The 14,476-nt window shown below is 28.5% G+C and overlaps 2 protein-coding genes across 5 annotated transcripts; one reads left to right on the top strand and one right to left on the bottom strand.

Moving 5' to 3' along the window:
• The first annotated feature begins 27 nt into the window (after positions 1-27).
• LOC112593017 (nuclear fragile X mental retardation-interacting protein 1) lies at positions 28-4,542 on the top strand. 3 transcript variants are annotated; one of them, XM_025337225.1, is made up of 6 exons: positions 28-396; positions 1,355-2,417; positions 2,487-2,614; positions 2,697-2,804; positions 3,632-4,167; positions 4,231-4,542. In XM_025337225.1, exons 2-6 carry the CDS (start codon positions 1,381-1,383, stop codon positions 4,330-4,332), a joined length of 1,911 nt encoding a protein of 636 aa, XP_025193010.1. In that variant the 5' UTR covers positions 28-396; positions 1,355-1,380; the 3' UTR covers positions 4,333-4,542. The 3 variants fall into 3 exon arrangements, with proteins under 3 accessions (XP_025193010.1, XP_025193011.1, XP_025193013.1); XM_025337226.1 differs by having other exon boundaries at positions 28-372; XM_025337228.1 differs by having other exon boundaries at positions 28-250; positions 4,231-4,541.
• A 383-nt stretch (positions 4,543-4,925) lies between these two features.
• On the bottom strand, positions 4,926-8,473 carry LOC112593016 (zinc finger protein 227-like). 2 transcript variants are annotated; one of them, XM_025337223.1, is made up of 2 exons: positions 8,069-8,473; positions 4,926-6,895 (listed from the first exon to the last, which is right to left on the bottom strand). In XM_025337223.1, the coding sequence occupies exon 2, from the start codon at positions 6,871-6,873 to the stop codon at positions 5,164-5,166; it is 1,710 nt and encodes a 569-aa protein (XP_025193008.1). In that variant the 5' UTR covers positions 6,874-6,895; positions 8,069-8,473; the 3' UTR covers positions 4,926-5,163. The 2 variants fall into 2 exon arrangements, with proteins under 2 accessions (XP_025193008.1, XP_025193009.1); XM_025337224.1 differs by having other exon boundaries at positions 8,065-8,473.
• Positions 8,474-14,476: the final 6,003 nt, after the last annotated feature.

The following is a 14,476-nucleotide window of genomic DNA, read 5'->3' on the forward strand; positions in this document are numbered from 1 at the left end:
TAAATGATAATACTGTGTATTGATTGTGATAACTAAACACGTGCTTCGATTTCAATACTTGTACGTTTAAAAAATAATAGCAACAGCCAACAACTAGCAATAAGTATTATTGTAATATTGTACCAAGCTACTGAGTGCTACGAAGTGTACGAAATACGAGTTACGACTACTGCCGAGTGCCGAGGACTAAGTGCCGTCTGCTGTTTGTTAAAGTGCTCGCCAGTCACAAATACACGGTTTTAAATTCCAAGTTGGTCTTTAATCTAGTTTGATATTAAAACAATTTAAAATCACGAGTATCAAATATAATTCGCATATCGAAATTAATAACGAGGAACGTGTATTTTGAAAAACAACTACATGCATTGCACGGTGATTTTATTATCAGGCTACTGGGTATTTTTCCTTTAGATTACAATTATATAAATTTAAGTTTTAAATATTTAACAAAAATTTTTCGTTATTGCTGTGTTCCCAACTATTGCAGTGTTTTTAACTTTGTATCCAGAAATAGTTTAATCAAAACAAATAAAATTATCACGTTCCATAAATAATAAAAAAATCACATCATGATTTGGTACACACATTTTGATATAATTTTTATATCTGTATAACTGAACAAATGTCCACTATATAAAGTCAAAATTAAAATATTCTCAGCTTTTTATCTTAAGTTAGTAACTACTGAAAATTATCTTTTTTAAAATCTATTGTGATTTTTTTGTATTTACGGTTTATCAAGATTGATATAATCTATTTATTTTTGTAGTGATTGATTTTGGATAAGTTATACTAATATTTTTAAAGATTTTAGATTTGAGGAATTATTTTAATTTATTTCAAAATCAATACTAGTTTTAAACAGTTTCTAACATTATATTATTCAAATACTAAAAATTCATAATTTATGTTTTTAATAGAATTTTAAATTTGTTTTGCACTTATATAATATATCTTCTTTATTTTTATGGTATGAAAAATATGGTTTACACAAAAAAAATATATCACCATTTTAGTTGTTACTAATTTTAATATTTTTTTTTTATTTCTAAGTTGAAATATACAATTTATATCATATGTCACAATAAGTATATATGATAAGAGAAAATACCTAAGTATACACAAAACAAAAAATAATGAGTAAGGAAGTCACCCAATGATGACTTTAATGTTGATTTTTAAAAGTTGTAAGATTAGAATTTAGGTATTTGGACCTATATTTTTTTTATTTTTTTAGATTAAAATGTGTAAAAGGTTTCTGCACCATTTATGTTTTAAGCGTCTAGGAAGGCTGCTGGGGATTGTGAGGTAGAAAAGGTTTTAAATTTAATTTAAATATTTATATTTATTTCAGAAATAACTAAATTATATTCTTCTGACATGTATCGTCCAAATGGTTTATCAAATTACTCACCAAATGGGCCTAATCAACAATCACAGTCATATACTCCTAGATCTTTTCAACAGCAACAATTTGGTCCACGATTTCAATCACCTCCACAACAGTTTACACCACCAGGATCTTTTTATCAACCTCCCCGACAACATCATGACCCCTCAATACCTGCGTACCAAGTTCCTAATACTGCATTACCTCCACCTTTCTATCAAACTCCTGTCCAAAATCAATTACCAATTCAACATATTGAAATACCGCCAAATTCTAATTACCCACCTCCATCTGCTGGTCCTTGTTTTAACCAACAATCAGTACCTCCCTATAGAACACCTGGACAAGTATTTATACCACCTATCCAAAATTTTAGTCAACCTCCTCCTATTCAAAATTATAATAATTGTCCTCCAATTCAAAACTACAACCAGCCTCCTCCAATCCAAAATTTTAACAATCCAAATATACCACCCCCATTTCAGTCTATAAATTTAAATTGCAATCAGCCAGTTGGCTCTTCATACCAGTCTCCAAGCCCTGGTATTAATGCAACACCAAATAATTCATTTCGACCTCAAGTACAGAATCCTGAACCATACAAATTACCAGCAGATCAATGTTATCAACAACAGCAGTCTCCATTTAATTTACCTAGACATGAATTCAATCAAAGGCCTTCTTTTAGGCCTCCTGGACAACAAAGATTTCCCTTTAATAAACAAAATCCAAGATATCAGCAATCACAACATGATAATAGATTTCAATTTAAACCTAGACAGCAATATCAAAATTATCGCCCTAGAGGAGGACCTCCTCTTAGTTTTAATAATCAGAGTAAAAGTAATTTTGTACCTAAAAATGATAAAAACCAAGTAGCATGTGAATTAGGTGATTGTGACTTTGTGGGACATGCTAGTGCTGTTAAAGAACATCAAAATATGCATCATCGATTGGGACTACACAAGAAAGTGTTGTATAGTAATAACTCAGATGCTATTAAAAATTGGATCGAGGAAAGAAAGAAGTGAGTATCATAGTTTATACTAGAACATATTATTTCAGTTAACAAATTTGTAATGTATAATATTTGCAGAAAATGGCCAACTAAAGAAGCCATTAAAACAAAAGTAGATATAGAGGATGAAAAAAATAAGAGAGGGGAACGTATAGCAGATGAAGATTTCCAGAGATTTAATAAAAAAAATAAAACTAACAATTCTGGTAATTAAATAATTATTTTTTATGATAAATTAGTGCAATTGTTTACTTCTGATTATATAATAATTGCATATTTTGTTTATAGGAAATAAACGATTTAACAATAGAAAACGACCAAGGTTTAATGGTGAATTCACAGAACCTGTTGAAGAACCAATGAATGGAAACTTAAAACGTTTTGCTGGAATAGTTGGTAATTTATTTTATATTATATGTACAGTATAATCACAAACCTTGCATAAATAGCTATGACTATATTCTATTCAAGTTAAGAAATGTAGTTGATGTTAACTAGTATGCAGAAGCTTTGTTAAACTATATCAGGCATATAAATGATTGATTGGGTAAGGAGGACAAATGGATGTTGTCTGACTTTATCTAGATAAAAACTGGACACTGCCGACTGTTTCTTAACTTGAAAAGAGTATAGATGTATAATTTTAGTAAAGTTAGTTAATTAATATGCAAAATAATTTCCCAATTTACCTCAATGGTAATTTTAAGTTAAATAAATAATATTTAAGTGATTTGAATTATTACTTAATCACATTTGATTATTTATTGACTAAGATGCAATTAGTAATATGCTATAATATTCTTAAATTTTATCTATGTTTTAATATAAAAATTTTTAGCACTTAACATTGAGTTTTTTAGTTCATCTTAAAATCATACAATTCTGTATTAAACATTTTTTTTAAATTTATATTCTAAAATATTATAATATAGCGATATAATTATTCCAAAATATTTCTTAACATTTGGTTACTGATAATGACTTCAATACTAAAATGAAACAATAAATTATGTATAGGATTATTTTCAAGAATGATATTCTATCTTTTTCAAAATTAAATTTTAAATCTATTCATTATTTAATTGCCTGGTTTTTACATTCAGTTATTGTAATTCATTAATTATACTTTTATAGTAATTTATCATTATCAATGTGTATAATATGTAGTATAATATTATTAATTAAATGTTGTAATTTATATTGTTTTGTTTTATTTTATGCAGGTATTGTTAAGGATGAACAATTAGAAGAGTCGAATAAATCAGTTGTATTAAAACTATTAGAGCAATATGATCAATCTAGTGATGATCTAAGTGACAATGAACCACCTGAAGAACTACCTATAGTTAGAACATCTGAGTCACTAGAGAATAAAAATGTATTAGAACAAAATGAGAAACCATGTTCTTCATCAGTAATAGAAACTTCAATAATAGAGAAAAACGAAGAACCCAGTTCTACTCCAGTAATAGATGCTTTAATAACTGAAAAAAATGAAAATTCAAATTCTACTTCAATAATTAAAAACAAAGAAGTCGATTCCACTTTAATAATTGATCGTGACAGTGAAGTTATTAGCACTGATGTTAAAACTGACGTATGTTCTAAAACAAATGATAAATGTGAAAAATCCATTAATGAACGTGGCCAAAAACGTAAAAACACTTCCAAAAAAGAATCTAAACCAGTCAAAAAAATGCCACCAATGAAGACACCACGAACTGAAATTGTTGAAAGGAAGAGTGCCTTGTTGGAAGCTGTAAGTTGATATTTAAGTCTATCACATGTTTAATGTATTTCTAAAATGTTTTACTGATTTTAGTTGATGGGAGATTTAATGCGCAGAGAACGAAACACTATCACTCAATGTATTTGTTACATCAGAAATAACATGAATCGTTTCTGTAAAATTCAAGTCTCTTAAAAATTGACGTTTTGTTATCATTTGTTTTTCTATTGAAGCAACACACAAGAATAAAGTAATATGTGTATTATTGTTTTTAAATGCAATATTGTTATGAATTTATTTGTATTTGAATGTGGAAGTTTGTTACGATAAAAACTACACTGGTAATTACTCTGTAAATATAATAATAATTATATTTTAATATTTATATATTACAACAATATTGACCAAAAATCACTTATTAAATCGCTTATTTAGATATTACAAAAAAGTAAATTTAATAGAATTATAATCACAAAATATTGTAATTATATTGCCTTTTGTATGATTGTCATAAATTATAGATGTTAAATAAATAAAATACAATTTGTCGACAACGTTTATAAAGTAAAAAAAAAACAATAAACAGATAATAATATAATAAATTAACTTTTGGAACGTGGAATACTGAAATTAAGTTTGATCTAGAAATTATTTTATTACTACATTTGTAAGTGTACAATTATACAAAAGAATTTATAAAATATCATCTTGTAATAAATTATGAATGTTAAAAAAATTATATACTGTTGAATGTACTTATTAATAATAAATTTTTATACAACTAAGAATACAATTTGAATTATAACTACATAACAATTATATAAATCAATAAATTTTAAAATAATGTAAACAGGATTTCTTTGATACACATTCCAGGTTTATATTTTTCTTGGTTGAGGCAGTTAGGACTAGAATAGTGAGTTATTAAAACGTGTAAAAATGTACACATTAAAAATTGGGTTTTTTAATTGATACATCACTGCAATACACCCTTTTTAATAAGAAAATGTTTTAATTCAACTGTCATCATTGATTTCCAACTTCTATATCAATATTATGAGTTGACATATGTATTGTTAAATTGTCTCTTCTAGAAAATAATTTCTTACACACCTTACATTGAAACGGTTTCTCTCCAGTGTGGATTCTTATATGACAATCAAGGCCAGATCGTTGCGAAAATCTTTTTTGACACACATGACAAATAAATGGTTTTTCTCCAGTGTGCGTTCTCATATGTCTAATAAGATATTGTTTCATAGAGAATTGTTTTTCACAATAATCACAAACAAATTGTTTTTCTCCAGTATGAATTCTAATATGATTACTAAGTATATCTTTACGGCGAAATGATTCATTACAAAGTTCACAATTAAACGGTTTCTCGCCAGTGTGAGTTCTAATGTGGGATATAAGATGATGTTTTAACGAGAATAATTTCAGACATATTTCACATTTAAAAGGTTTTTCACCAGTGTGTATTCTATAATGAGTATCAAAATGGTATTTTCGAGTAAAAGATTTCTCACAAATTTTACATTTATATTTGTCCATTTTATGGTTAGTTATGTGAGCATCAAAACGGTACTTATAGAAAAACGATTTCTTACAAATTGTACATGTATAAGGTTGTTTTGTAGTGTGGCTTCTGATGTGAGAATCAAGATTTTGTTTATTAGAAAACAATTGTTGACACATATGACATTTATATGGCTTTTCTTTAAATTCTACACTACAGAATGTTTCGAGGCATTTTACATCAGACTGAAATTCTTTAGTGTTATTCAGCATTTCATCGTAGGGTTGATATGTTAACATGTTTGATGCCGACTTTGACTCGTCACTACTTTCTATGTTGTTTTCATATTTTATGTCAACAAAGTCTGTTGTTTCAATACATTTGTCATTGTTAAGCAATTCTAAGCCAAAGTCATGATTAAGATTAGTGTTAATGTTATTTAAAATATTTGATTGAGGCTCGAATTGTTGACACAAATGACAGAAGTACTGTTTTTCTCCAGTATATGTTTTCATAGAAAATTGTTTTTGACATTTTATACATGTTGAAAGTTGTTCACCTAAGTGAGTTCTAACATGCTTGCTTAGAATATCTTTGCGGGTAAATGATTCATTGCACATGTCACAAGTGTAAGGCTTTTCACCTGTATGAGTTCTAATGTGAGACAGGAGATGATGTTTCATTGAAAATAATTTTTCACATAGTTCACATTTATATGGTTTTTCACCTGTATGTGTTCTATTATGTATGCTAATGTGATATTTACGTGTGAAAGATTTATCACAAATTTTACACTTATATTTTTGTTTTTCAACATTGTGACTTTGAATATGAGCATCATATCTGTATTTGTATTGAAATAATTTTTTACAAATAGTACATGTATAGGACTGTTTTATAGGCGGTTTAATTTCGAGGTGAGTATTAAGGTTTAGTTTATTTAAAGATATTTGTTGACCTTTTTTACATTTAAGTTTAAGTTTCTTTGATTTATCATTACTAACATCTAGATTATCTTTTTTCAATTTATTATGAATGTCATTCGGAATATATTTTTGATCACTATATGAATCTGATAGTATCACTTCGTTCTTAGTACTATTTAATTTAATGTTTGTTTCATTAAAAAATAAATCATCGACAATAATATTTGATCCAAGTGTGATTTGTTGAATGCCACATGTGTCCATTTTTGACATTTCTGCATAGGCAAGCATATTTTTTTAACATAGATAGTAACTGAAAAAAATAAATATTAACTATTATTTATATATTTTATTTAAACAAAGACAGTCAATAATCAAATATACAAAGATCATGTTCATAATAAATAATAACATACATTAGATAACGTTGGGATATTAATTTTTTTTTTTTATCATAGTCCATACAATTTAGTATAATAAGCATAAGTGATGTATAGGATTTACAAAGACTTGATTTGGGTACATTAATATAATATTGATTAATTAAAAATTATACATCCTTATTACATAGTATGTACTTAATGATAAATTCTATAGTCATACTTTAACTTATTACAAGGAAATTAAAAAAAATGAAAAGCAAAAAACTATAGTTATGAATAGTTTGGAAATCTTTGACAAGTATTCATAAAATTAATTTCTAAATTTAGGTTATTGCTATAGCCTATGAAACTGAAACCTATAGATTTTATTAAGAAATTTTTAAATTATTTGATATTAGTAATTTACATAAAAAAAAAAAAAAAATTATAATTAAATTATCGAAAAAATAAAATAAACTATGATAAGAACAATAATGATATTTATAACAAAATGTTTATATTTATAAATCAATCTAATAAGGTGTCTTAGTCTCACAAAAACTAATCTGATTAAATTAATTTAGTGTAATAAAAATCAAAAAAAGAAAAGGCAAATTTTCAATTTACACTAAATATTTCTATAACATACAAGATATGAGTCTATTTTAAAAGAATGGAGTTGAATGATTAAATGGATCCATTTGTTTCTAAAAATCACATCGTGATCAGCGACATTTTGTAATTTTATCAAACTATTGATTAGCTCATTCTTTGTCTTTATCATCATAGTTTATGTTTTCAAACAATAAATTAACTATTTCAATGAAACATAGCGAGATTTGGTTATCATAAATTTTGATACTTGATTATGATTTTAGATTTTTGTGTATAGTTATAGAAAAATAAAAATAGAAATTAGTAATAATAGCCACTGTGGAAATTTAAAACAATTAGATCTAAAGCAGTTGAAAAGAGGTAACAATGTTTTAAAACATTGTGAGAAAAGGAAGTAGCCATGTAAGACCTCAAGTCAATTTCAAATATGTGCATAAATAATAATATTATCTCTAATAAACAAACAAACAAACGCTCACACACAAAATGTACATAACACACGTACTTACTCTCAAGTCTCAGTTCAAGCGTTATTAGATTACCTACAGACGTGAGTTATTCCTAATGACGGCTCATAGGAAAAACGAAATGGTTAACCAACGGGATCCGTGTATGAAATAAATTGGATTTTTTTCGAAAAATCATTTACATTTTAAAGAATAAAATAAACGTAGTCCGTAGTGTTAACCCAGTCGGGCGTGTAAAATCGAAACGATTTGCATTACCGACTACCGTCGCCGTAAACTATTTTAGTTTTCACTTTTCAACAAGAGAAGACGGAAAATTTATCGTAGGTAAACACTAGACAGGTAGGTTACCCACAATGGTCATAATAGTAATAATAAATGAGGATATAGCGGTAGCCGCGGGTGGGCTGGTTGGTGGTTTTACGGTGGGAAGCGGGTGGATGCCGCTTGCACTGCGCTGTGTTGGGCGCTAGCCTCACAACTCACAAGTCTCAATTTACTCTTATTGTCGCTTATCAGTTCTGTGTCCGTAGTAAACATTGTTATCACAACGTATTGTCCAATTCTAGATAGAGGAATAAAAAAAAATAATAAACATAATATATTATAATAATTAATGTTTACGAGATAAAGTCACGTTACAACGCCATCTAGGTTTCATTACCGTTGTCGGTTCGTCGGTTCGTTTTTCCCATAGAGTGTACCTAGTTATTCATAGTTTTTCCGGTAGGTATCTCGAAATAATAATATTTTGGTGGTTGTACCCACCCGGAGATCGGCATTCATCTATGGTAACCAGTACGTGTAGCACGCGCCCAGTATGGAATATGACGTATAGTATTTAGTAGTGAAGACTTGAATCGTGAATAATTCAAGTAGGTAGGTACGTATTTTAAATGCTTATTATTCTATTAAACATAGTATCTGTGTGATTATGTGTATTAAAATATTTTTGGAAAGACATTTCAACAACTAACAATAATTGCACGGTGTTGATAAGTAACTAAATGGAGGTAGGTACCTACACCGTTTTTGTACTCGATCATTTTTCCCAGTTAGATCCTACGTCCTGCGGGACGGCTTAAACGTTAAAGTGAAATCAGTTATTTGAACAAGTAAATGATTTTTTTGGACACTGGTATGAAAAATCTATTTCATGTCATAGCACACGTTGTTGAGTCAATGCCGCTTGACGTACGGAAACATGGCGTAGGTAAATTACAAAATTCTGTACCAAAAGTATATAGGCGCACATTAGATGTAAGGTACAGTAGGAAAAGCTAAAAAAAAAAATGTAAATTCCTAGGGGTATACTGCAGGTTTAGTTCGAAAAATACATTTTACTGAATTAAATTAAACAGATATAAAATAATTTTTTTATATATCGATAAAAAATGACAATAATTCTAGCAAATAATAATACTTACACGAGAATAAGTTTTCGATTTAAAAACGTAAATATATTACACTTTGAATGTGAGTTAACGTAAATGTTAAACCATATTTTTCATAGATTTAAACAGAGAGTGCTTATTTATCCAGGAGATGCTTCACCAAGTCTAGTTACTCATAGTCAGAGTCGGACTGGCGTCAAAAGGCCCAGTCTGCGATCTTATTAAAGGGCCCTTGCTAGGGTTAGAGTGGTTAGACTAAAAATTGTTATCTCCGTCCTCTTCTTCTATATTTTTATATTTAAACTAGCTGACCCGGCAAACGTTGTTTTGCAAAAAATTTTTTTTTAATATTAAGTGGACCCGGCGAACTTAACGCCTTCTGATAAACTTTAGAGTGATAATAAAACAAATAGTTCAAGAATTTATTTATTGATTTTTATGAATTAAAACAGAAATCAGTTGAGAGCAATATGATAAACAATGTTTTTCGTTTTGTTTTCTGTCGTCAAAATAAACAACGAAGACGATTTGCCAACACGAGAACTGGCAACGTACAGCTGACCGTGCGAAAAACATGAAAATTCTAAATTGATCCCACAGACTTTCCAAAATTTTTTTTCGTAAAAACCTTCTCTTGGCAATTACGAACAATTTAAAAAAAATTTGAGCCAAATCGGCCCAGCCGTTCTCAATTTTGATCCCTTGAGTGGATTTGAATTCGAACCATGACGGTTCACTACACTTTAAATGACACCTTAACCCATGCGGCCAGAACTGCTGTTGGAATTATAGGAGCGTAATAAAGTTGTTAAGTCCATGTAGTAAACCCACGTTAACATTTTAATTATAATAATATATTTTTTAATTTTTAATTTGTTTTTTTACTATGACAATAAAAAATTTAAACAATCTATGTATATAAAAATACACGTTAAATATTAAAAAGTATTTGTGGTGCGGGTGTTTAGAGTTTTTCCAAAATTTTTTTTTTAAAAACCTTCTCCTGGCAATTACGAACAATTTAAAAAAAAATTTGAGCCAAATCGGCCCAGCCATTCTCAATTGATGAATTGTTATACATTTTTGGCTCCATTTTTATATAGAAAAGTGCGCCAGTGTACCTAGATGTTTCCGACGATATTATTGAACTTTTTTTATGAATTTTTTTTTTACAAAGTTGTTTCAAATACTTGTAAATACATGTTCTATTCTTTTCAATTTTGACAGGATGCGTACTATAGAAGATAAAAAACATTTTTACCGAAAATACCAATATACTCTAATAATTTTCCAATTCAATTCAAAATATTTGATCCCCAATAAAAGTTTATTTTGCAATAACAATAAATAATCGTAAAATCAAACATTAGCGTACTGTAAAGTAGATTTGGAAAGTAACTTTTTTTCACATAGATAATTCTATGTAAAATTTTCAAAAATGGAATAACTTAACCATTTATATTTTATATACCACAAAGCAAAACTCTGAATGTATATAATGTGTATCAAGAGGTTTTGACTTAAGTTGTTTAACCTAACCTAACCACGGATAGAAAAGTTCAGGCGGTGCCCTATGACTATGATTTCTTAAAAAGTTAAAAAATAAGGAATCTGTGAAGAAGTTGTAGGTATTCAATTCTATTCTTAGTGTTGGGTACAGATCTGGAATGATCGATAATATTCTCGATCATTCGATGATGCGCGTGTGTTACGGTGACAGCGTCCGAATATTCTAGACGCGACCCCCCCCCCCCTCTTTACTGATCTATCCACGACGGTCCCTATATACACGGACGTTCATGTCACCAGCCCCCCTCCCCACCACGAAAACTGTAAACAATTTTTATTCAAATATTTTGTACGTCATTTGTATGAACTTATACAAGAGTTTTCAAAATTTGTACGACGTTATTATTAGACTATCAAAAATACTGAAGAGGGGCCAGAGACATATGTCTCCAACCCCCCTAACGTATATAAATAAGTATTTTTTTTTTTTAATTTAGTAAATCTCAAGAACTCAATTTGTACGAATTTGTACGACCGTTTTCGAAATTTGTACGGCATCCCCTCTCCTGTAATATGCAAAAAATCTATTTTCCCGTGTCCCCCCCCCCCCAAATTTGAAATCTAAACTTTTTCTTACACAATCCTTTTACACATAATTTGTATGAATTTGTACGGCACCGGTTTACCCAGAAAATTCAATTTTCTATATGCGGGGCGGGGGAAACGTTTCTTAGCTTTGCCCACGCGGAAAAATAATTTTTTCCAAAAATTTTCTACGTCAATATTTAATATGTAATTTACATGCATTTGCACGACAGTTTCTGGAATTTTTACGCCACCCCCTCTCCTGTAATATGTAAAAATCCTTTATTCCCCGTGTCTCCCGCCTCTGAAATTTGAAAATTTTTTTTCCACAAACTTGTTACACATAATAGTATGAATTACATGATATAGGGAACTTAAATAAAATGAATTTCAAATATTTTTTCGTTATCAGTTTGATTACTTTTTTTATTATTAATTTAAAAGAATTTTACATAATACTTATATAAGAAAAAAAAAATTAGCCTTGGTACCTTCACGCAATATGCAATATAGATTTTAAATATTATTATTAGGACTCGGAAGTTGACCTTAAAAACAATAAAAAATGACCATAAAAATGGTAAAAACTGTCCTAAAAAAATTACAAATATTAGTTTTATATTAATAAAAATACATTTTTTTAAAATATTTTACTCTATGTTACTATAAAATTCAAAATATGACATAAAAATGACAAAAATGTCCTTAAAATAGGAAAATTAAAAAATTAAAAATATTTGTTTTATAAATGTCTGTGGTTTAAGTTATCGGCATAATGGTCAACAAGAAACGATAAGAAATAAACTAGTGTGAAATCAGTAAAAATAACTAAAATTGTGGGAAAATGACCTAAAAATTTCAAAAAATGACTTAAAAAGTAAAAATGCAAAAAAATGCAAAATAAAAATTAGTTATTTAGATTCACATGCTTACGAAACAGATTTGTGGCCAGGAGAGCATCGTCTAAAAAGTTCCAAAAAAAAATGCAAAATTCATCAACTTCCGAGCCCTAATTATTATAAATTAATGTTCTAATAATGTACCAACTCTTTGAGGCACGACATTTTTACAAATGAAAAAACCCGTGTAGCACACAAACTTAGTTTTTTATTTTTTTCAAACTTTTCTGTTTATTACATATAATTAAATGTTCAAAAATTAAAAATTAAAAAAATTGTTTTTTTATTTATAAAAAAGAAGTGGGTTAAAAAATGTCCTGCTATGCAAGATCATAATATTTTTCTTTGCGCTGTAATAAATCAAAAACATATATTAGGATTTAAAAATTGATAATATTAGATCTAAAATAACTAAAACTTACATTTTAACATGAGTGCAGGTAATTATTAAAACAATTTTTTGACTTTGAAATGCAAAGTGGTACGTAACATATGGTGCATTTCCAATCTGTGCGAACTTCTTTTTCTTTAGTGCTACAATGAGCGCATCTTATTCTTGTCGTTCGGTCTGGCTGATGTGGTGATTGATCTTTGCGAAATGAAGGTGATACAGATGCTTTTTTTTATGTAAATAGGCGATGGCGATCCGGAACTTTTCTGTTGGCGTTTTTGAACAAAAGTTTTTGAAACGAGACTTTTTGAGATCTCACGACGAAAATGTTTTAATGTTATTTTTTTATATATAATATGAGAATTTACAATAGCTGCGTCAAAAAAAAAAAAGAAAAATATACAATAACCTAACCATTTTCGACTTTTTTTATCTGTGTGATACATTTTTTTATACTGATCAAATTTATCGACGCAGTTCATGTTCATATTATAGTCCTTAAGTACACTGGGACAAGGAATCATTGATGTGATTCCATCTTTGGATTTTCTTTTGATTTCAACGACGTCATGCGTCAGTAGGATTCTGAAAGTTGGATAGCAAAGTAACTCCTCGTTTATCTTTCCATTTAACAATTGAAATGTGATACTGGTTGCTCATATTCCAATCAATTATGTCACCCATGTTCATATTTTTATCTAACTCTAACTTTGGCAAGTATTTTCTAGTACTTTTAACAGTTCCACAACAATAAATACCTTTTGATTTCAAATATGTCAAAAGTGGTACACTTGTAAAAAAATTATCAATTTACAAGTTATAGTTTTTATGTTGTAATGAATTTGTTAAATATTTAACTACTCGTCCTCTAAGTATAAATCGAAATTCCATAGATATCCATGTTTATCGGCTAACGACCACACTTTGTAACCTCTTTTTATTGGTTTATTCGGTATGTATTGCTTTAAAGTTGATCGTCCTTTGAATTTAATCGTTGATTCATCAACTGCTATAATTTTGTGTGGGTAGTAATAATTTTGAAAATTTTCTCGAATTTTTTTTAAAAAAGGTTGAACTTTGTACAATTTATCATAACCCGTTTCGCCCATTTTTGGTATAACCGAGTTGTCATTTAAATGTAAAGATGATAGTAGCCAACCAAAACGGTTTACAGTCATAAGAGAACTTATATAATCATCATGTAAGTCCAAAGCTTAGACCAGTAGTCTCTATTATAGAGACTTTATAGCTTGGATTACGTTTTATACCCATTAAAATATTCATATCAAGGAAAGTCATTATTTCATTTGTATCTGTAGGAATATAAATTTTGCTAGTTTTCATTTTTATTTGGTATGCATACAAATTAGTTTGGTACACTATTAAGTCTACTATATCATTTGAAAATAATAATTGAAAAATTGAATATGGAGTGTGTTTAGCTTCAGCATCAATAATATTAGATGGACTATCGACACACGTAAATTTGGGGAGAAGATGTGAAATATCATTATTTTTCGACCACGTTGGAGCAGTAAATTCAAAACTATTATTTGATGGTTCATTTTCATTACTATGTATTAATGTATTTTGGGGTAGATCATTTGCGGCTAAATTGTTTTCTAATTCAGAAGTTTCTGTAGATTGATTATTTGTTGGTTCCTGATTGATT

This window comes from Melanaphis sacchari, unplaced genomic scaffold, assembly GCF_002803265.2.
Source record: "Melanaphis sacchari strain LSU unplaced genomic scaffold, SCAv2.0 Contig19_pilon_pilon, whole genome shotgun sequence".
Taxonomy (NCBI): domain Eukaryota; kingdom Metazoa; phylum Arthropoda; class Insecta; order Hemiptera; family Aphididae; genus Melanaphis; species Melanaphis sacchari.